General features: G+C 46.3%; 1 protein-coding gene across 2 annotated transcripts in view; it reads left to right on the forward strand.

Annotated features, from left to right (window-relative positions):
- Positions 1–23,588, forward strand: part of LOC116989266 (calcium/calmodulin-dependent protein kinase type IV-like) — a 150,744-nt gene that overhangs the window by 70,829 nt on the left and 56,327 nt on the right. For both annotated transcript variants that reach the window (XM_033046456.1, XM_033046458.1), the window contains one exon: positions 16,384–16,446. In XM_033046456.1, the coding sequence (XP_032902347.1) occupies positions 16,384–16,446 (63 nt within the window). The remainder of the gene's footprint in view (positions 1–16,383; positions 16,447–23,588) is intronic.

Raw genomic sequence — 23,588 nt, forward strand, 5'->3', positions numbered from 1 at the left:
TGTTCAATGTTCCCCTTCCTGTATTAATACTGAGCAGAGCGTTAAGGGATTGAAAGCTGAGTGTTCACTCCTTTGTTTTCTGAGCTTGACTGGATAGCACGCAACAAAAGCTTTTCGCTATACCTCGATGCACGTGACAATAAAGTAAACTGAACTGAACTGAAGTAACTGTAACTCATCTGTGTTCAATTAGCAACTTGCTCAAGGATAAGGTCTACTCTGGTGCACGTTTGGAGGAGTGGGGTTATAGGTGGAGAACAACCAGTTCCAATTTTCTGCTTAATTAGTGACTATTCACAGATAAACTGGTAGCAAAGAGCTCAGATACATGGGTTTGATTCAGATTCAATCTTTATTGTCATTGTGCAGTGTACAGTACAGAGACAATGAAATGCAGTTAGCATCTCACCCAGAAGAGCGAACATAGAATAATGGAACAGCAAAAATATATATATGTACATACATTAGCAATAGGGCAATTTTTCTGGGGGAAGGAGTGTCCGGGGGGGGGGGGGGTGACTGGCAATCACCAAGGTGCAGAGTTAAGTTGTGTAACAGCCGCAGGGAAGAAGCCGTTCCTGAACCTGCTGGTCCAGTAACGGAGAGACCTGTAGCGCCTCCCGGATGGGAGGAGGGTAAACAGTCTGTGGTTGGGGTGAGAGCATTTCTTGACGATGCTGAGCGCCCTTCGCGGACATCGCTTGCTCTGGACAGACTCAATAGAGGGGAGTGAGGAGCCGGTGATGCGTTGGGCAGTTTTCACCACCCTCTGCAGTGCTTTCTGGTCGGAGACAGAGCAGTTGCCATACCATACTGTGATACAGTTGGTAAGGATGCTCTCGATGGTGCAGCGGTAGATGTTCACCAGAATCTGAGGAGACAGATGGACCTTCTTTAGTCTCCTCAGGAAGAAGAGATGCTGGTGAGCCTTCTTGACCAGTGTTGAGGTATTGTGGGTCCAAGAGAGGTCATCAGAGATGTTGACCCCCAGAAACCTGAAGCTGGAAACACGTTCCACCTCCGTCCCTCTGGGCCGCACGGAGGCGCTGCGGTAGAGTTGCTGCCTCACAGCGCCGGAGACACCGGTTCAATCCTGACTACGGGTGCTGTCTGTGCAGAGTTTGTACGTGACCATGTGGGTTTCCTCCGGGTGCTCCGGTTTCCTCCCACATTCCAAGAACGTGCAGGCTTGTAGCTTAATTGGCTTCTGTAAAAATTGTCCCGAGTGTGTAGGATAGAACAAGTGTGCGGGTGATCATTGGTCAGCGTGGACTCGGTGGGCCGAAGGGCCTGTTTTCACGCTGTATCTTTCAACTAAACTAAAAACTAAACTAAACTAAACTTGTTGACAAGGAGATGAGCATGATGCACGTCTTTAGAAGTGATTAAATTCACTCATTGTTTAAGAAAGAACTGCAGATGATGGAAAAATCGAAGGTAGACAAAAATGCTGGAGAAACTCAGCGGGTGAGGCAGCGTCTATGGAGCGAAGGAATAGGTGATGTTTCGGGTCGAGACATCACCTATTCCTTCACTCCATAGATGCTGCCTCACCCGTTGAGTTTCTCCAACGTCCCTCATTGTATCTGCTTAATGTAAAAGTATATTGAAATGTTATCTATTTTCTTGCATCTTTTATCTGATAAATGAACAAAAATTAGACCATTAAATTCTCCATTTTACATAAACTACTGTGCCCTTTAAATCATCCCGAGAGTATTTAATGGCCAATGAAGTCCCATTGATTAATATTATCAAGTAGGAAACACAGAAAGGTTTTTAGATTTTAGGGAAACAGCATTCCATGCCACCCGTTCACAGTATTTACAGGAAGGAACTGCAGATGCTGGTTTAAACTGCAGATAGACACAGAAATGCTGGAGTAACTCAGCGGGACAGGCAGCATCGCTGGAGAGCAGGAATGGGTGACGTTTCGGGTCGAGACCCTTCTTCAGACTGATGTCAGGGGAGAAGGAGATACATAGATAAGGAAGTGTAAGGTGTGAAAAAAAGGATGAAGCTCAAGTAGAATAGTAAATGTGGAATAGATCATTGGTACACAAAAAAGTTGGAGAAACTCAGCGGGTGCAGCAGCATCTATGGAGCGAAGGAAATAGGCAACGTTTCGGGCCGAAACCCTTCTTCAGACCTGGAATAGATCATTGTTAGCTGGGAGAAGGTAGCAACAAAGCAAACAGAGAAAATGTACTCAGACAGTCAGACTGGTGGGAGAACTGTGGAGGAGGAGGGATGGAGAGAGGGGGAATGCAAGGGCTATTTGAAGTTAGAGAAGTCACTGTTCATACCGCTGGGGTGTAAGCTACTCAAGCAAAATATGAGGTGCTGTTCCTCCAATTTGTGCTGGACCTCACTCTGACAATGGAGGAGGCCCAGGACAGCAAGGTCAGTGTGGGAATGGGTGGGGGAGTTAAAGCGTTTAGCAACCGGGACATCAGGTAGGTTTAGGCGGACTGAGCAGAGGTGTTCAGCGAAACGATCGCCGAGCCTGCGCTTGGTCTCGCCAACATTCACAGTATTTCTATGTTATATCAATTTCTCATCGCATTCTCTACACACGAGGGGCAATTTACAGAGTGCGATTGATCTACTAACCTGCAAGTTTTTGAGATGTTGGACGAAACCGTAGCGCCCGCAGAAATCCCACGCTGGTCACGGGGAGAACGTACAAACTCTGTACAGACAGCACCCGTAGTCAGGATCGAACCCGGGTCTCTGGCGCTGTAAGGCAGCAGCTCTACCGCTGCGCCACCGTGCCACCCCAGATGTCAGCAGTAGGACTCTCAGAAATGGTGACTCCAACCTGCCCCAAATCTTTAATCCATCCCAGACACTTTGAAGAGATAAGAGTGGAAACAGGCCCTTTGGCCCAACTTGCCCACACCGGCCAACATGACCCAGCCAAACTAGTCCCACCTGCCAGAATTTGGTCCATATCCCTCCAAACCTGTCCCATCCATCTACATGTCTAACTGCTTCATAAATGTCCCTGCCTTAACTGCCTCCTCTGGCAGCTTGTTCCATACATTCAACGCCCTTTGTGTGAAAAGGTTACCCCCTCAGATTCCTATTAAATCTTTTCCCCTTCATCTTAAACCTATGTCCTCTGGCCCTCGATTTCCCTACTCTGGGCGAGAGACTCTGTGCATCTACCCGATCTATCCCTCTCATGATCTGATACACCTCGGTAGGATCACCCCACAACCTCCTGCGCTCCAAGGAATAGAGTCCCAGGCAACTCAACCTCTCCCTGTAGCTCACATCCTCTAGTCCTGGCAACAATCCTCTCTGTACCCTTTCCAGCTTGACAACATCCTTCCTATGACACAGTGCCCAGAACTGAACACAATGAGAGGTGAGCGAATGGAATGCAGATACCACAGCAAATGTTTGTGAATGTCAAATCTTTTGTTTCTGATACTCAGAAAGCTTCTTAGTAGGCCTGCACCTATCGTACCATTATCTAAGCATGAACTAAGTAAGAGCTCAGAAAAATCCATATCCTTTTAAATGCCAGGCTAAACGTTTGGTGTACCATTCTCTTCCAAAGTTAAATCAACCCATCAGACATAGAAACCGCATCCGTCTCCAAAGCAGTACCAAGTATCCACAGTGGTCACTTCCTCTACACCCTTGGTAAGCTGTTCCAGTCCTGCTCCCTTTGTTGCCGTGATTTCCATCTCAGATATAACTGCACAAGAATTAGGGAGGAAATTCCTGAGCTTGGAGCCAGGGGGTTTAGTTTAGAGATACAGCGTGGAAACAGGCCCTTCGTCCCACTGAGTCCACACCGACCACTCAGCCATTCAGACTAGTTCTATGTTATCCCACTTTCTCATTCACTCCCTGCACACTAGGGGCAGTCTTACAGAGGCCAAACCTGCACGTCTTTGGGATGTGGGAGGAAACCGTTGTACCCGCAGGAAACCCGAACTGTCGCAGGGAGAGGGTGCAAACTCCACACAGGCAGCATCCAAGCTTTGGTTCGAACCTGGGTCCCTAGCGCTGTGAGGCAGCGGTTCTACCAACCGCACCACTGTGCCCATGTTGTGGGACTGGAGAAGATTTTAGAAAGAAAACAAAAAGAGATCAATGGGGAAGGTTTAAATATGAGACGGGGCCTAATAAGCACCTTGTGTGCAGCTGCACAGCGATGGGTAAAAGGGACTCGGTACAATAATATGCAAGGGGAAGGTGAATTATGACAAAGAGTGTTCTATTGTCATGTGTCCCAGACAGAACAATGACATTCTTACTTGCAGCAACACAACATAGAAAATAGGTGCAGGAGAAGGCCATTCGGCCCCTCGAGCCAGCACCGCCATTCCAATATAATCATGGCTGATCATCCAAAATCAGTACCCCGTTCCCGCTTTCTCCCCATATCCCTTGATTCCATTAGCCCTATGAGCTAAATCTAACTCTTCTCTTACACACAGAATATGTAGACATAGTACTTTGGAAACAATATAATAAATGAGAAAAAATATATATACACACACACACAAACAATAATAGTGCAAAAAGACAAAACCATCACCTTATGTAGCTTATTTGGAGGTTATATGTTTGATAGTGTTTGATAGCTTGTTGGCAGTGGGGAAGGAGCTCTTCCTGAACCTGGACGTTACAGTTTTCAGGCTCGTGTACCTTCTTCCCGATGGCAGGTGTGAAATTCGGCCAGGGTGGTGTGGGTCTCCGATGATGCTGGCCGCCTTTTTGAGGCAGCAAATCTAGTAAATCTCTTCGATAGTGGAGAGGTCAGTACCCGTGAAATTATGTATAAAGGAAAGACGCTCAGCTGCTTTGAAACATGTATTTGGTCGACCAATGTGGTGTTCAGCAATAAAATGTGTCACTTACCTCAGCAACAGCAATTATCTTGCTGCTTTAATATTAATTTTACCCTTCAGACCCACCTGACACATGGTGCTTCTGGCAACGGTTAAGAGGAATGACTTTAGAATGACATTGTAGCACCTATCAATTGTTATTTTTATTGGTGCCCAGAGGAAACTTGGTCAATGTACTTTTTTGTAGTCTGCACAGTAACATAAATCCCACTGGACACAAAACACAATTGATCAACAATGTTCTGATCAGTGTTGTGAGAGGCAGCTTTAACAAGGACTTAACAAGTTAACTCAAGAAGTCTGTTAGAGTTATTTTCTTGGTTTGATTGGAGTTATTTGGTTTATTAAATTTGAACAGGTTGCTTTTGCCAAGTGGTTATATCTGGTTTTCTCTCAGTGTGCCAGGTACATATTTCTGCTGATACGTTGCAGAGTATTCAATGTTCAGGTCTGAGCTAGACCTAAAGCTCCATGTTCTTTCTGCAGTCTTGATGCAGGACACATTACTGAATGAAATAGCACAGATTAACCCTTGTGAGTCCTGAACGTTTTTGGGGAATTAATCCAGCAAATTAGTTGCTTTATCATTTGCAGAGTCAATATTTTACGAGGATAGACAAAAGTGCTGGAGAAACTCAGCGGGTGTGGCAGCATCTATGGAGCGAAGGAAATAGGCAACTTTTCGGTCCAAAATCCTTCTTCAGACTGATGCACGGTGGGGGGGGGGGGGGGGGGGGGGGAGGGCGGGAAGAAGAAAGGAAGAGGAGGAGCCCGAGGGTTGAGGGAGAGCTGAGAAGGGGAGGAGACAGCAAGGGCTACCGGAAATTGGAGAAGTCAATGTTCAAGCCGCTGGGGTGCAGACTGCCCAAGCGGAATATGAGGCGCTGCTCCTCCAATTTCCGGTGGTGCTCACTCTGGCCATGGAGGAGGCCCAGGACAGAAAGGTCAGAATTTACGAAGATGTTGTCGGAAGGAACTGCAGATGCTGGTTTATGCCGAAGAGAGACACAAAGTGCTGGAGCAACTGAGCGGGTCGGGCAGCATCTCTGGAGAAAAAGGATGGATAACGTTTAGGGTCGGAAACCTTTAAGTCTGAAGAGGGTTCCGACCCGAAACATCAGCCGTCATTTTTTTCCAGAGATGCTGCCCGACCCTTCGAGTTACTTCAGCGCTTTGTGTCTATTTGTGAGGATGTTTCCAGGATTTGTGCACCTGAGCTATCGGGAGATATTGGGCAGGTTAGGACTTTATTCCAAGGAGCACAGGAGGATGAGGGGTGATCTTATGGAGGTGTACAAGATCATTAGGGGAATCAGTAGGGTAAATGCACAAAGTATTTTACCCAGAGTAGGGGAATCAAGAACCAAGAGACGTAGGTTTAAGGTGAAAGAAGATTTAATAGGAACCTGAAGGGCAACCTTCTCACACAGAGGGTGGTGGGTATATGGAACGAGCTGCCAGTTAATGCAGATGCTATAACAATACTTAAAATATATTTGGACAGGTTCATGGATAGAAACATGTCCAAATAGAAACATAGAAAATAGGTGCAGGTGTAGGTCATTTGGCCCTCCGAACCAGCACTGCTATTCAATATGATCATCCTAAATCAGTACCCTGTTCCAGCTTTCTCCCCATATCCCTTGATTGTGCTAGCGCTCAGAGCTATATCTAACTTGAAATCATCCAGCGAATTTGCCTCCACTGCCGACTGTGGCAGAGAATTCCACAGATTCACAACTCTCTGGGTGAAAATTCCACAGATTGACAACTCTCGACATAGGAAAAGTTTCGAGGTGTATGCGACAACATGGGCAGGTGGGGCGAATGGAGATGGGACATCTTGGGCAAGTCTGGCCTGTTTCTGTGTCATATGACTCTCTGACACTGTGGTAGTAGCAAGATAATTCCTGGCCCGTGAGTGTTAGCTGGGATTGTCCTTGCCTTTGTTGTGAGTATAAGGCCTCCTCCAGGATGTAATCCTGATTAACAGTCAATTTACTGACAGCCAAAAATATCCTTCTGATCACAAAGAAAATGCTGGGCTGAATCAAACAAGAATAAAGTAGTTCACAAGTTCATAGGTCGTTAAAGCAGAATTAGGCCATTTGGCCCATCCAGTCTACTCCGCCATTCAATCATGACTGATCTATCTTTCCCTCGCAACCCCATTCTCCTGCCTTCTCTCCATAACCTCTGATGCCCTTACGAAGCAAGAATCTGCCAATCTCAGCTTTATAAATACCCAATGACTTGGCCTCCACACTCATCTACGGCAATGAATTCCACAGATTCACCACCCTCCAGTTAAAGAAATTTCTCCCCACCTCCATTTTGAAGGTACGTCCTTTTATTCTGAGACTTTGCCCTCTGGTCCTTGACTCTCCCACTAGTGGAACCATCCTCTCCACATACACGCTATCCAGGCCTTTCATTAAGTAAGTTTCAATGAGGTCCCATCTCATCCTTCTAAACTCCAGCGAGTACAGGCCCAGTGCCGTCAAACACTGTAGTGTACTTTGAAATTACAGCATGAAAAGAGGCCCTTCAGCCCACCATGTCCACGCCGACCTTCAGACCCATTCAGATTAGTTCCGTATTATCCCAATTTCCTAAAAATACATTAGGAGAGGTTTTATAACGGCCAATTAACCTGCAAACCGGCACATGTTTAGGATACATGTGGTCACAGTGAGAACATGCAAACTCCACACAGACAGTACCTGAGGTTTTTGAACAAACCCAGGTCTATGGAACTGAGAGGTGGCTGCGCTACCAGACAATGTTGGTGGATGGATATATAACTATGCAGGGATTATTCAGTGTCAGGGAGTTCATTCTACTGGATCTAGAAGGTCCCTTGTTACTGCTTTTAGAAGAGCCCTGACTGTCCCAGCCAATATTTATCCTTCCATCAACAGGATAAGGGGCGGCACAGTGGCACAAGAGTAGAGCACTGCCTCACAGAGACCCGGGTTCGATCCTCACTGTGGGTGCTGTCTATACGGAGTTTGTACGTTCTCCCTGTGACCAAGTGGGTTTTCACCAGATGCTCCGGTTTCCTCCCACACTCCAAAGACATACAGGTTTATTGGTTAATTGGCTTCTGTAAAAATGTAAATTATCCCTAGCATAGGATAGTGCTAGTGTGTGGGGTGATCGCTGGTCAGCACGGACTCTGTGGGTCGAAGGGCCTGTTTCCATACTGTAACTCTAAAGTCTAGTCTAAACATTCCCAAAAACAGAATATCTCTTCTCTAACAAATTGTTATTTTACTCAGCTTGCTGTACACAAATTGGTAGCTGTGTTTCGTGGATCACATCAAAATATACTCTTGAAAATAGAGGCTATGGATCAGGGCCAAACTTGGACTAGGTGGGACTAGTATAGAGGGGGCTTCTTGGTCAGCATGGGCGAGTTAATAATAATAATGGATGGGATTTATATAGCGCCTTTCTAATACTCAAGGCGCTTTACATCACATTATTCATTCACTCCTCAGTCACACTCGGTGGTGGTAAGCTACTTCTGTAGCCACAGCTGCCCTGGGGCAGACTGACGGAAGCGTGGCTGCCAATCTGCGCCTACGGCCCCTCCGACCACCACCAATCACTCACACACATTCACACACAGGCAAAGGTGGGTGAAGTGTCTTGCCCAAGGACACAACGACAGTATGCACTCCAAGCGGGATTCGAACCGGCTACCTTCCGGTCGCCAACCGAACACTTAGCCCATTGTGCCATCTGTCGTCCCGTTGGGCCGAAGGGCCTGTTTCCATGCTCTATGACTCTATAACTAAATATTTTATTGGTGTTAGAGCATCTTTGACATCCTGAATGGAGCTTGAAAGGCAATGTATAAATATAAGTCGTTCTTTTGAACATATTAGCTATTTTACATACGATAGATAGCGCAAAAATCAAAGAGATGAATAAGCGTTTGTACAGATACCATCTGTTTAGAGTGAACCGATTGAACGCTGAGAGCACTGCTCTTTGGATGATATCGGTGGATTTCTAATATGATAAAAGACTGGAATTCCATTAGCGTTTTACTCAATCTCACGATGTCCCAAAGTGTTGTTAGAGTCTGTGAAGTGTGTTTCAAGTGTGGCTGTTGCTGAACCAGTAAATCCTGAGTAGACAGGGCATTCATTATAATATTAACAGCAGACGCTGGAAACACTCAGCAGGGCAAACAGCCACCAGCAGAGAGAACTAAAGCCGACACTTCAGTCTTCAACTCACCGCGGCATTCTCTCCTCACAGCATGGCTCGCTGAGTGTGTCCGAACATACCTATTCTTGTTAGGTTTCAGCTCTTCAAACTGTTTTGTTTCAAGGGTTTTCATGTTTAGTTAAGTTCAGTGCAGAGTTACAGCGCGGAAACAGGCCCTTTGGCCCATCGTGTCTACGCCGACCAGTGATGCCCGCACACCGACACTATCCTACACACACTCGGGACAATTTACAATTATACAAAGCCAGTTAACCTACAAACCTGTACTTCTTCGGAGCTCTCAGTGAAAACCGAGCAGGTCACGTGGAGAACGTACCAACTCCACACAGACAGCACCCGTAGTCAAGGTTCAACCCGGGTCTCTGGCGCTGTAAGGCAGCAACTCCATCAAGACTGCACCACCGTGACATCCAAGTGTTGAATTTAAAGCCTTTAAATTTGTTTTTCTGGATATCATCTGACCTCCAACAATACAGATTTGCAACATAGCACATAGAACAGTACAGCACAAGAACAGGCCCTTCGGCCCACAGAGTCTGTTCCTAACATGATGCCAAGACTACTTATCGACCTGCATATAACCCATACCCTTCCATTCTCTGCATATCCATATGCCTCCATCTAAAAGTCTTCTAAATGTCACTATCGTATCTGCCTCAACCATGGCAGCGTGTTCAAGTCACTCACCATTCATGAATAACCAAGATGAGAGTCTTGGACTAGAGGGCCCAGCCTCAGAATAAAAGGACGTATCTTTAGAAAGCAGATGAGGAGGATTTTCTTTAGTCAGAGGGTGGTGAATCTGTGGAATACATTGCCACTGAAGGCGGTGGAGGCCAAGTCAATGTATATTTTTAAAGTGGAGTTTGATAGATTCTTGATTAGTCCGGGTGTCGGGGGTTATGGGGAGAAGGCAGGAAAATAGGGTTGAGAGGGAAAGATAGATCAGCCATGATGGACTGGTGGAGTAGATTCGATGGGTCGAATAGTCTAATTCTGCTCCTATCACTTATGAACATGACCACAGGTAGTCCATCTGGGTCACCAATGGTCTTGAGAGAAGAAAGCCTGATTTCCTTGCCAGGTTTGGCCTCTGAGTGACCACATTAAAAAACAATGTCATGGTCATTAAACGTCCATCTAACAAAGTCCAGGATGGATACCTCAGTCTGAGGAAGGGTCTCGAGCTGAAACTTCACCCTTTCCCTCGCTCCAGAGACGCTGCCTGTCCCACTGAGTTATTCCAGCTTTTTGTGTCTATCTTCAGTTTAAACCAGCGTCTTCAGTTCCTTCCAACACATGGATACCGACTGTTGGCCTTTGCTGCCCATGAATGAATTAAAAGGAAGTGACATTTCGGAACTCTGCCAGACCTGCGATCCCCGCACATTAACATTCCCCTACACACACTGGGGACAATTTTATATTTACACCAAGCCAATTAACCTACAAACCAGTAAGCATTTTGAGTGTGGGAGGAAACTGAAGATCTTGGAGTAAACCCACGCAGGTCACAGGGAGAACGTACAAACTCCGTGCATACAAGCACCCGTAGTCAGGATCGAACCCGGATCCCTGGCGCTGTAAGGCAGTAGCTCTACTGCTGCGCCACCGTGCCACAAGGAATGGATGGATATGGACACATGCAAGCAGAGGAGATTAGTTTAACCGCGCATCATATTCAGCAAGGGCACTGTGAGCTGAAGGGCCCATTCCTGTGCTGGACTGTTCTATGAAAAAGGACACAGAGTGCTGGGGTCACTCAGAGGGTGCAGCAGCATCTCTGGAGGACATGGATAGGTAGCGTTTCAGGGTTGGGACCCATCTTCAGACCTGAGTGCATACTGAACAAGTTGATCGGAATCAGAAGACAAAGTGGTGAAGGAACTTGACGGGTCAAGTAACTTCTCTGGAGGGAAGGGACAAGTGATGGTTTAGGTTGGGACCCTTAATCAGACTCCACAGCTGCCGCCCGACCTGCTGAGTTCCTCCAGCACTTTGTATTCAGCTCAAGGAGTCTGAAGAATGGGTCCCAAACCTAAACGTCACTAGCCCATTCCCACCACAGATGCTGTGGGGTGGGAGATTGCAACCTTCATGTGGTCCGCCATGTTTCGACAAATGCAATCAACCTGGTGTGCACAATCAAATAAGATCAAATAGAACAAGTTGTCTTCCAACTTTAGGCTGTGCACGCCATACGCAAGAAGAAGACAAGATGCTGTCCCACCCACTGAGTTCCTCCAGCACTTTGTGTTCTGCTCAAAATTCCAGCATCTGCAGTTCCTTTGTGTTTCCAAGTTAATTGGGATTACCACTGTAAATCCTAGAGGGGGTCTTGCACTCATAACAGAAGCAAGGATGATCCCAGCTGATACTTGCAGGCTAAGATTTATTCTACTTCAACTGTATTGATGCTCTGGCCAAGAAAGCACACCAATGTCTCCACCTCTTCAGAAAGTGAAGGAAATTCAACATGGCCGTTGTCACACAGACAAGGGCGGTGGAGTTGCTGCTTTGGCACCAGAGACCCGGGTTCGATCCTGACTACGGGTGCTGTCTGTACGGAGTTCGCACGTTCTTCCCGTAACCTCCGTGGGTTTAATTGGCTTCGGTAAAATTATAAATTGTCCCAAGTGTGTGTAGGATAGTGTTGGTGATCGCTGGTTGGCACGGACCCAGTGATCCAAAGGGCCTGTTTCTGCGCTGTATCTTTAAACTAAACTAAACTAAACCAGACTCCAACCACCCTTGAATCCATCTCACGCTGCCTTGAGAAGGCAGCCAACATAATGACGACAGATGGCACAATGGGCTAAGTGTTCGGCTGGCGACCGGAAGGTAGCCGGTTCGAATCCCGCTTGGAGTGCATACTGTCGTTGTGTCCTTGGGCAAGACACTTCACCCACCTTTGCCTGTGTGTGAATGTGTGTGAGTGATTGGTGGTGGTCGGAGGGGCCGTAGGCGCAGATTGGCAGCCACGCTTCCATCAGTCTGCCCCAGGGCAGCTGTGGCTACAGAAGTAGCTTACCACCACCGAGTGTGACTGAGGAGTGTATGAATAATGCGATGTAAAGCGCCTTGAGAATTAGAAAGGCGCTATATAAATCCCATCCATTATTATTATTATTATTATTATAATCAAAGACAGAATGAAAGATTTAAAATCATGAGAGGAATAGAAAATCATGAGAGGAATAGATTGGGGAAACGCACAGAGTCTCTTGCCCAGTAGGGGAATTGGGAAGCAAAGGACATAGGTTTAAAGTGAGGGGCCTGTTTCCATGCTGTATGACTCTATGACCACTCACACCCCAGTCATACCCTCTTCTCCCCTCTCCCAATGGACAGTTATAAAACATGTACCGGGATGAAACCCCCCAATCTTCCTCATTGTGGCACTTTTTTTTAATCTGCACTTTCCTTGTGCAATAACACTATATCCTGAGCTCTATTTATTTTATCTTCTGCACTATCTATTATATAGTTTGACTTTCCTGGAGAGAACCCAATCAAAGTTTTTTCACTGTATCTTGGTATACATGACAATAAGAAACCAATACCAACCATTATAACCAGAGTCTGAATTGGGATCGTTTATTAGCGAATGGCAATAGATTCCAATGATAGAATTCCTTTCCATTGGAATCACAGTTCATTACGTCATAAGTGATAGGAGCAGAATTAGGCCATTCGGCCCATCGTCTACTCCACCATTCAATCATGGCTGATCTATCTCTCCCTCCTAACCCCATTCCCCTGCCTACTCCCAATAACCCCTGACACCCGTACTAATCAAGAATCTATCCATCTCTGCTTTAAAAATATTCATTGACTATCCCTATGTACTGCAGTCACCTTCTGCACTTTACTTATGTATTTATTTATTATAATTATTATTATTATTATTAGTATTATTTTTATTCTTTTCTTTTTTTTCCTCTCACTCATTATTTATTTATTTATTTATTTATGTTGTGTTTTTATAAAAATGCACGTCCATATTGTTTGTATAATACTCAAATGTTCTGTTTTGATATGCACATTTGGAAAAAATTAGCTTGGATATGGCAACATAATCTGTACCCATTTTTTGATGGCTCAATAAAATTCCTTAAATTAAAAATATTAATTGACTTAGCATTTGCAGCTTTCTGCGGCAAAGAATTACACAGATTCCTCACCATCTGACTAAAGAAATTCTTCCTCATCTCCTTCCTAAAGGAACGTCCTTTAAATCTGAGGCTATGACCTTTAGTCCCAGATTCTCCCACTAGTGGAAACATCCTCTCCACATCCACTCTATCTAAGCCTTCCACTATTCTATAAGTTTCAATGAGGTCCTCTCTCATCCTTCTAAACTCCAGCGAGTACAAGCCCACTGCCGTCAAATGCTCATCATAGGTTAACCCACTCATTCCTGGGATTATTCTTGTAAACCTCCTCTGGACCCTCTCCAGAGCCAACACATCCTTCCTCAGATATGGTGCCCAAAATTCAGTGGGTCAGGCAACATTTCTGGAGAACAGGGACAGCCGACATTCCGGGTCGGGATCCTTCTTCAGACTGATTATAGTGAGGGGCCAAGAGTGGTGAGGAGGGGGGGGGGGGATGGAAGAGAGATGGGGGGGGGGGGAACAGTCTGGCAAGTGATAGGTGGATACAGCTGAGGGGGCATTTTTATTGGCAGATGGTTGGACAAAGGCCAGAGATGACAGGATAAAAAGTCTGAGATAAGGAGATAAGGATAGAAGCGGCACGAATTGTGAAGCCAGAGGAAGGAATATAGGTGGAATGGGGGGGGGGGGGGGGGGGGGGGGGGGGGGGTGAGGGGATTGGAGAAATGGGTGTTTCTCCAGCACACAGGAAAGGGAGGGGGGGAAATAAACGGAGGTTGGGGGAGGAGGTATGCGAGTTACCTAAAATTGGAGAATTCAATGCTTCCACGGATGCTGCCTGACCCATCCCTGCGTTCTCCCTGCAGTTTGCTTTTATGATTGGGATTCCAGAATTTGCTAAACTTGTGCTTCCAGTAGCGTTTTGTTATTTTTTATATATAGTTCTACACGTTCCATGTGAAAGTAAATCATGTCCAGGACATTGTAACCTGAAAAATTAGGTCAAAGATATTCTTGAAGTGTTCCACTGATGATACCCATGTCCTATTTATTGGTGATTGTTCAAACAACTTCTGTAGGTGAAAATTACCTCAGGCAGATGTCATTTGAAATGGAGTCCATTCCAAAATTAGATGTACTTAGAAGACAAAATAGGTTATTCACAAATAAAATCCATTTCATCTAGCCTTTGCTGTTCCTCCTCTATTCACACAGGAGTACCTTCCGTGCATTATTTTATTGATAAATTATTATCAGATCCATCAGCCTTGGTATAATTGCAATTTATACAGTGTAAAGTCGATTGTATACGGGTAAACGGAGGTGTTGGTTTACCAACGAAAAAGGGTCCGAACCCGAAATGTCACCTATCCATGTTCTCCAGAGATGCTGTCACATCACCCGCTGAATTACTCCAGAACTTTGTGTCTTTTTTTTGTAAACCAGCATCTGCAGTTCCTTGTATCAGCATCTCTGAAGTACATGGAGAGACGATGCTTTGGGTCGGGACTTTTCAGACTGTTGTAGTAGTAGGGAGAAGGCTATGGGTGGGACAAATGATAGGTGGATATCGGGTGAGGGAGTTTAGATTGAACAAAGGCTAGAGATGGAAAGGAGACAAAAGGGTGTTTAGTTTAGTTTAGTTTAGTTTAGAGATACAGAGCGGAAACAGGCCCTTCAGCCAACTGGGTCCACGCCGACCAGAGATCCCCGCACATCAACACTATCCTACACCCACTAGGGACAATTTTTACATTGATACCAAGCCAATTAACCTACACACCTGTACGTCTTTGGAGTGTGGGAGGAAACCGAAGATCTCGGAGAAAACCCACGCCGGTCACGGGGAGGACGTACAAACTCCCGTCGTCGGAATCAAACCCGGATCTCCAGCGCTGCATTCGCTGTAAGGCAGCAACTCTACCGCTGCGCCACCGTGACCGCCCAAACGTTAGATGAGGAGAGGAGTGAAATGTGAAGTATTTCAAGGGAAGGATAAAGGTGGAAGGGGAAAGGGGCCGGGATAGCGGGAGAAATGGGTGGTGAACCCGTCACACAAGGAAGAGGGCGACACGATGGCACGGCGGTAGAGTTGCTGCCTTACAGCGCCAGAGACCCGGGTTTGACCCTGACTACAAGTGCTGTCTGCGCGGAGTTTGTACGTTCTCCCCGTGACTTGCATGGATTTCCCCGGGTGCTCCAGGTTCCTCCCACACGCTAAAGACGCGCAGGTTTGCAGGCTAATTGGCTTGGTATAGTTATAAATTGTCCCTGGTGTGTGTAGGATAGTGTTAGTGCACGGGGATCACTGGTCGGCGCGGACTCAGGCCGAAGATTCCGTGCTGTATCTCTAAACTAAACTAAACTAAACCAAAGAAAGAGGAGAAGGCTGGAGGTGGTACCTAAAATTGGCGAATTCAATATTCATTGGGTTGTAAACAACACCAACAGAATATGATGTGCTGCTTCTCCAGCTTGTGTGGGATCACTCTGGCAAAGTCTATTAAAATGGATTTGCATGGAAAATGTTAGTTTCTACCATTGATGGAGTGCAGGCGGCCGAGGGGTGACCTTATTGTACAAGATCACGAGGGGCATGGGTTAAGTGAACAGTCGCAGTCAGTTTCTCAGGGCAGAGAATGATCCAATCTTGTCTTTCAATTCAATAGATACTCAATACTGTGCAGGAATTGAACCACATCCCTTAATTTTGCCTCATCTAAATAGATAAACTCATTGTGTTGGAAGGAACTGCAGATGCTGGTTTACGCTAAAGATGGACAAAAAATGCTGGAGTAACTCAGCGGGACAGGCAGCATCTCCAGATAGAAGGAATGGGTGACGTTTCAGGTCGAGACCCTTCTTCAGACTGAGAGACAGGGAAGAGGGAGACAATGAGATAAGGAAGGGTAAGGTGTGAAAACGATACATCAAAGGGGACGAAGTTCAAGGAAAATGTCGATCTCATTGATCCAACATGACAGGTCTGATGAAGGGTCTCGACCCAAATCGTCACCTATTCCTTATCTCCAAAGATGCCTGACCCACTGAGTTATGTCCATGGCAGGTTTCAATGAATTTTTGTTGTCTAATCAATATCTTTTATTAATATTTCCATGATGATTCTGAATCCTTTTGATTTTTTTTTCCAGATCGATAAGAAGATTGCAAGAACTGAAATTGGTGTTTTGCTACGACTTTCCCATCCAAATATTGTAAGTGACTCAAGCTTTTAATGAAATAGCAGTTTACCTTCTGCATTCCTTGTGGCTTCGATCACACCATTCTTGCTCCTGAATTATAAAGTTGTGAAGTCAAATTCTGTGTGGAGTACAAAATCTAGGCTGGCTCTTTGGCGGACGAGTTTAGTTTAGTTTAGTTTAGTTTAGAGATACAGCGCGGAAACAGGCCCTTCGGCCCACCAAGTCCATGTCGACCAGCAATCACCTCGTACACTAATACTGTCCTAACACTGGGAACAATCTACAATTCTACCAAAGTCAATTAGCCGACAAACTTGCACGTCTTTGGGATGTGGGAGGAAACTGGAGCACCCGGTGAAAACCCACACGGACACAGGGAGAACGTATAAACTCCGTACAACGGACAACACCCGTGGTCAGGATTGAACTCGGGTCCCTGGCGCTGTAAGGAAGCAACTCGACCGCTGCGCCACTATGCAGCTCTTGCTGTGCCACTACTTCAGAGAGATGTGTAAGAAGGAACTGCAGATGCTGGTTTTGTACCGAAAATAGACAAAAGTGCTGGAGTAACTTAGTGGGTCAGGCATCATCTCTAGAGAAAAAGGATGGGTGACGTTGTGGGTCTGAACCCTTCCTTGAATGTCCATAGTAAAGACAAGGATTGGGAGCCAGGAAACCCGGAGGCATAGAAAGGTCGAGGGGTATGTATGGTGCCTTGGACATAGGTGGGAAGGGATTGGACCAGGGGAGATAGGATGGTATCGAGGTACGTGAGAATTATTTCAGTGGGAGCACCAGCAGGCAGAAACGATGGGTTGACCAGGGCAGTTGTGTTTATGGATTTTGAGGAGAAGGTAAAACCGGGCCATGCGGGGCTGGGGATCGATAAGGCAGAGATAACAGCCTGGTGCTCATCTGTGGGGTCATGGTCCAGGAGTAAGTAGGAGGAGGTGTCTGAGAGCTGGCGTCTGGCCTCAGGTCATCTCACTAGTCGGTGGCCCAGTGGTAGAGTTGCTGCCCTACGCCGGAGACCCAGGTTCGATCCGGACTACGGGTGCTGTCAGTACGGAGTTTGTACCTTCTCCTCGTGACCTGCGTGGGTTTTCTCCGAGATCTTCAGTTTCCTCCCACACTCCAAAGACATACAGGTTTGTAGGTTAATTGGCTTGGTAAATGTAAAAATTGTCCTTAGTGGGTATAGGATAGTGTTAATGTGTGGGGATCTCTGGTCGGCGCGGACCCGGTGGGCAGAAAGGGCCTGTTTCCCCACTGTATCTCTAAACTAAACTAAACTAAATAATCTTGGTTCAGAGATGTTGAGGTGGTGTATGTCTTACCCGGTGAATCTAAGAGTTTTGGTGCTAAAGAGCAGGAAAATTACCGATGCGCAGACAAGTGGTTATTTTGCAATTAACAACACGAAAGCAGATTACAGTAAAACTCTGTTAATCAGCACTCCAGCAATGCGGAGATCCCTGTGCTTCATACACCGTTTGCTATTGATGTTCCCCATGCATCCCAGAGAACTCATCAGGATGGGGGCCCATTTCTCACAACCTCTTAAAAACTCATCAGGGCGACACGGTGGTGCAGCAGTAGAGTTGATGCCTTAAGGGCCGGTCCCACCAGCATGCGATAGGATGCGTCTAGCACGACCAAACGTGGTCGCTTGAGGCGTATGGCCTCGCGGGGCCGGTCCCACTTCGATCTGTGGAGGCGTATAGAGTTGTGTGGGGCTGGTCCCGACATCACGCGGGGCTCCAAAAATCTTGCACTGTCCGAAAATCCCGCGCGACAACGGCCTGTCGGCCCGCAGCCGCATTGAGGCCGTACGCAGCTTCTCGACGGGCGTACGCAGCATCTTGATGTCGTACGCAGCGTCTTGACGTCGTACGCAGCATCTTGACAGCGTACGCCTAGCGCGTGGCGTTGCGTGATGATGTCACCGCCCGACGCCGTGCGATGTCCAAATTCAGTCGGCCCACCTCCTGTCCAGCTGATTGGTGAGTATGATGTCGGGACCAGCCCCGCACAACTCCATACGCCTCCGCGCTTGGAAGTGAGACCGGCCCCACGAGGCCGTATGCCTCAAGCGACCGTGTTTGGTCGCGCTAGACGCATGCAATCGCATGCTGGTGGGACAGGCCCTTTACAGCGCCAGGGACCCGGGTACGATCTGAACTACGGGTGCTGTCTATACAGAGTTTGGACGTTTTCCCCGTGACCTGCGAGGATTTTCTCCGAAATATTCGATTTTCTCCCATACTCCAAATACGTACAGATTTGTAGGTTAATTGGCTTGGTGTAAATGTAAATTGCTCCTAGCATGTGTAGGGTAGTGTTAATGTGCGGGGATCGCTGGTCGGTGCGGACCCGGTGGGACGAAGGCCTGTTTCTCTAAACTACACTCAACTAATACATGCGCTCTCCTAATACTGTCAGGGACACTCGTTCTGCACAGCTGAAGTGTTTTTCAATGCTCTGAATGCAGCAAAGAATAAACCAAGGCCACTATAGACATGCACCTTCACCAATATGTTTTTACATTTCTTACCGTAGTTCGAGTTGCTGCAATGAAAAGACAGTTGAAGGGCACTTGTGTGAAGGTGTTTTGTTAACACAGAGGGAGTGGGTGCCTGGAACATGCCACCTGGGTGCTGGTGGAAGCAGCTACGATGGTGGGAACCAGGAACTGTAGATTCTAGTTTACGTAAAAAAAGATAAAGAAAATCTAACAAAGGTTAAATCATCACAGGCTGAAGAGCTATACATATTAGAGACATACTTTGGCATTTCAAACACATTCTTTACCCTTCAGTGATTTTTGCATTATTCAACAGGAATCTACAATTTAGAATCAGATCATGTTCTAACTGGTCAATTATATAATTATACAGTGATCATAGAAAGTACAGCACCACAGCACGGGAATAGGCCTTTTGGCCCACAATGGCCATGCCAAACAAAATGGCAAGTTAAACTAATCTCCTCTGCACAATACAATACAATACAATAATACTTTATTAGCCAAATATATTTTGCAACATACGAGGTATTTTATTTGCCAAGTCAGTCATACAAATAAAAAGCAACAGAACACAAAAAATACATTTTAACATTAACATCCACCACAGTGACTCCTCCACATTCCTCACTGTGATGGAAGGCGAGAAAAGCGTTCAATCTATTCCCTTCTTTGTTCTCTCACGGTTGGGGACCTTGAGCCTTCCGTTGGCGGGACGTTCTTACTCCCGTAGCCGGCGGTCGAGCACTCTGCATCGGGGCGATCAAACTCCAGCATCGGGGAGGAATCTCAGCTCCCCCGTGCCGGCGATCGGACCCCAGGTCAGGCTAGTCGAACCTCTGGTTCGTTGGAGCTTCCCGAATCAGTCTCTCCCAAGACTGTGAGCCCTTGATGGTAAAATCCGCAGGCCGCAGTCGGAGTGATCCCAGGCAAGGGATTGGCCCCGATGGTAAGTATACCTCCAGCTCCATGATGTTAGGCCGCAGAGCGACCGGAGAGACGACCCGAAAAGCAATCTTATCTCCGGCAACGTGATCCAAATCCCTCCATTTCCTGCATTTTCATGTGTGTATTCAAAAGCCTCTTAAACATCACTATCGTTATTGGACACAAAGTGCTTGAGTAACTCAACGGGTCAGTCAGCATATCTGGAGAACATGGACAGGTGACGTTTCGGGACAGGACCTGAAGCCTGAAGAAGGGTCACGACCCAAAACGTCATCTATCCATGTTCTCCAGAGATGCTGCCTGACCAGCTGAGTTACTCCAGCACTCTGTGTCCAAGGACGGTGGTGCTGTTTAAGAGGATTTTGGACAGGCACGTGGAAATGCCGGGAATGGAGGGATATGGATCACATGCAGAAGAGTTACGTTTAACATGGCATGTTGTTTGGCATGGACATTACGAGCCAAAAGGCCTGTCCCGTGCTGTATTGCTGTACTCTCTATAATCTATGTTCAATAATATGAGGGGTAGGGGTGACCTGTACAAAAGGGACAGGTTGCACCTTAATTGGAGTGGGGCCGACATTCTGGCAGGCAGGTTTGCTCGTGCTACACGTGTGGGTTTAAACTAAACAGTGGGGGGATGGAGTCAACCACGTATCCGTGGAAGCATATCCGCGCAGGTAATGGGAAAGAGAGTGTAGGAAAGGTCACGTTAAACTAACAGGGCAGGGGGTTGGGAACCAATGCAAGGAGACAGAGGGACATAAAAGGAGGACAGAAGCAAAAGGTAGAAGGGAGATAAGAAAAACAAACCTGAAAGCTTTGTGCCTTAATGCGAGGAGAATTCGTAATAAGGTGGATGAATTGAATGTGCAGTTAGTAGTTAAGGAATATGATATAGTTGGAATTACAGGGACATGGCTCCAGGGTGACCAATGCTGGGAGCTAAACATGCAGGGGTATTCGATATTCAGGAAGGATAGACAGAAAGGAAGAGGAGGTGGGGTGGCGTTGCTGGTTAAAGAGGAGATTCATGCATTAGCAAGGAGAGACATTTGCTTGGATGCTGTGGAATCGGTATGGGTAGAACAGCAAAATCGACAAGGGGAGAAAACGCTTGTTGGAGTTGTATACGGACCACCAAACAGCAGTAGGGAGGTTGGGGATAGCATCAAGCAGGAAATTAGGGATGCGTGTAGCAAAGGTCCAGCAGTTATCATGGGTGACTTTAATCTACATATAGATTGGGCCAACCAAATTGGTAGCAGTGCTGAGGAGGAGGATTTCCTGGAATGTATACGGGATGGGTTTTTAAACCAATACGTAGAGGAACTGACTAGTGGGCAGGCCATCCTAGACTGGGTATTGTGTAATGAGGAAGGATTAGTTAGCGATCTTGTTGTGCAAGGCCCCTTGGGCAACAGTGACCATAATATGGTGGAATTCTGCATTAGGATGGAGAGTGACACGACTAGGGTCCCGAACCTAAATAAAGGAGACTTTAAAGGTATGAGACGGGAATTGGCTAGGGTAGACGGACAAATTATACTTAAAGGGTTGACAGTGGAGATGCAATGGCAAAGATTTAAAGACCGCATGGATGAACTCCAGAAATTGTTCATCTCTGTCTGGCGAAAAAATAAAACTGGGGAAGGCAGCTCAACCGTGGCTGATGAGGGAAGTCAAGGATAATGTTGTGGTGCCTTCACGCCCACGTTGGTTTTGCGTACAGCCTGTCACCGCTGGCGACTCGCCAGCAGCCTCACGAGAAGACCCAGCCACAAGAGCTCAATAAGAACTCCACGGGCAGACGCACTGTAGGTAAAAGGAGCTTCTGGAATAAACGTGACACAAGGTGTCTGGCTCAGCTAAGCCTTGTTTGTTCTTTGCTTTCTATCGTGGGATTCAGTAGATTCTAGTGTTATATCCAAAGAAAAGGCATATAAATTGGCCAGAGGAAGCAGCAAACCGGAGGGGGAAAAAAGAGCATTAAAGAAAGCTTGCGGGGCATATAAAAACTGACTCTAAAAGTTTCTTTAGATATGTAAAAAGGAAAAGATTAGTGAAGACAAATGTAGGTCCCCTACAATCTGAGATGGGTGAATTTATAATGGGAAACAAAGAAATGGCAGAACACTTAAACAAGTATTTTGGTTCTGTCTTCACTAAGGAAGACACAAACATTTCTCCCAGAAATACCAGGGGACCGTGGTTCTAGTGGGAGGGAGGAACTGAAGGGAATCCACATTAGTCAGGAAATGGTGTTAGGTAAACTGTTGGGACTGAAGGCAGATAAATCCCCAGGGCCTGATGGTCTGCATCCCAGAGTACTCAAGGAGGTAGCCCCAGAAATAGTGGATGCATTGGTGATCATTTTCCAATGTTCTCTCGACTCTGGATCAGTTCCTGTGGACTGGAGGTTAGCCAATGTAACCCCACTTTTTAAAAAAAGGAGGTAGAGCGAAAACTGGGAATTATAGACCAGTTAGCCTTACATCGGTAGTGGGGAAGACGGATTGTTAAAGATGTTTTTGCAGCGCATTTGGTAAGCAGTGACAGGATCTGTCATGGATTTATGAAGGGGAAATCATGCTTGACTAATCTTCTGGAATTTTTTGAGAATGTAACAAGTAGAATGGATAAGGGAGAGCCAGTGGATGTGGTGTATCTAGACTTTAAAAAGCCTTTGATAAGGTACCACACAAGAGATAAGTGCAAAATTAGAGAACATGGTATTGGGGATAGCGTATTGACGGATAGAGAACTGGTTGGCAGACAGGAAGCAAAGAGTAAGAATTAACGGGTCCTTTTCAGAATGGCAGGTAGTGACTGGTGGGGTGTCGTAAGGCTCGGTGCTGGGATCCTAGTTATTTACAATATATATTAACAGTTTAGATGAGGGAATTAAATGTGACATCTCCAAGTTTGCGGATGACACAAAGCTAGGTGGTAGTGTGAGCTGCGATGAGGATGCTATCAGGGTGTAGGGTGCTTGTATAGGTTGGGTGAGTGGGCAGATGCAGTATAATGTGGATAAATGTGCGGTTATCCACTTTGGTGGCAAGAACAGGAAGGCAGATTATCGTCTGAATGGTGTCAGCTTAGGAAAAGGGGAGGTGTAATGAGACCTGGGTGCGCTTGTACATCAGTCACTGAAAGTAAGTATGCAGGTACAGCAGGCAGTGAAGAAAGTTAATGGCATGTATTTGAGTTTAGGAGCAAGGAGGTCCTACTGCAATTGTACAGGGCCCTGGTGAAACCGAACCTGGAGTATTTTGTGCAATTGTGGTCTCCTAATTTGAGGAAGGACATTATTGCTGTTGAGGGAGTGTAGCGTAGGTTCACCAGGTTAATTCCCGGGTGGCAGGACTGACATATAATGAAAGAATGGGTCGGCTGGGCTTGTATTCACTGGAATTTAGAAGGATGAGAGGAGATCTTATAGAAACATGTTAAATTCTTGAAGGATTGAACAAGCTAGATGCAAGAAAAATGTTCCCGATGTTGGGGGAGTCCAGTACCAGGGGTCACAGTTTAAGAATAAGTGGTAGGCCATTTAGGACTGAGATGAGGAAAAACCTTTTCACACAGAGTTGTGAATCTGTGGAATTCTCTGCTACAAAAGGCAGTGGAGGCCGATTCACTGGATGTTTTCAAGAGAGAGTTACATTTAGCTCCTCAG

The sequence above is a fragment of the Amblyraja radiata genome, chromosome 29 (assembly GCF_010909765.2).
Source record: "Amblyraja radiata isolate CabotCenter1 chromosome 29, sAmbRad1.1.pri, whole genome shotgun sequence".
Taxonomy (NCBI): domain Eukaryota; kingdom Metazoa; phylum Chordata; class Chondrichthyes; order Rajiformes; family Rajidae; genus Amblyraja; species Amblyraja radiata.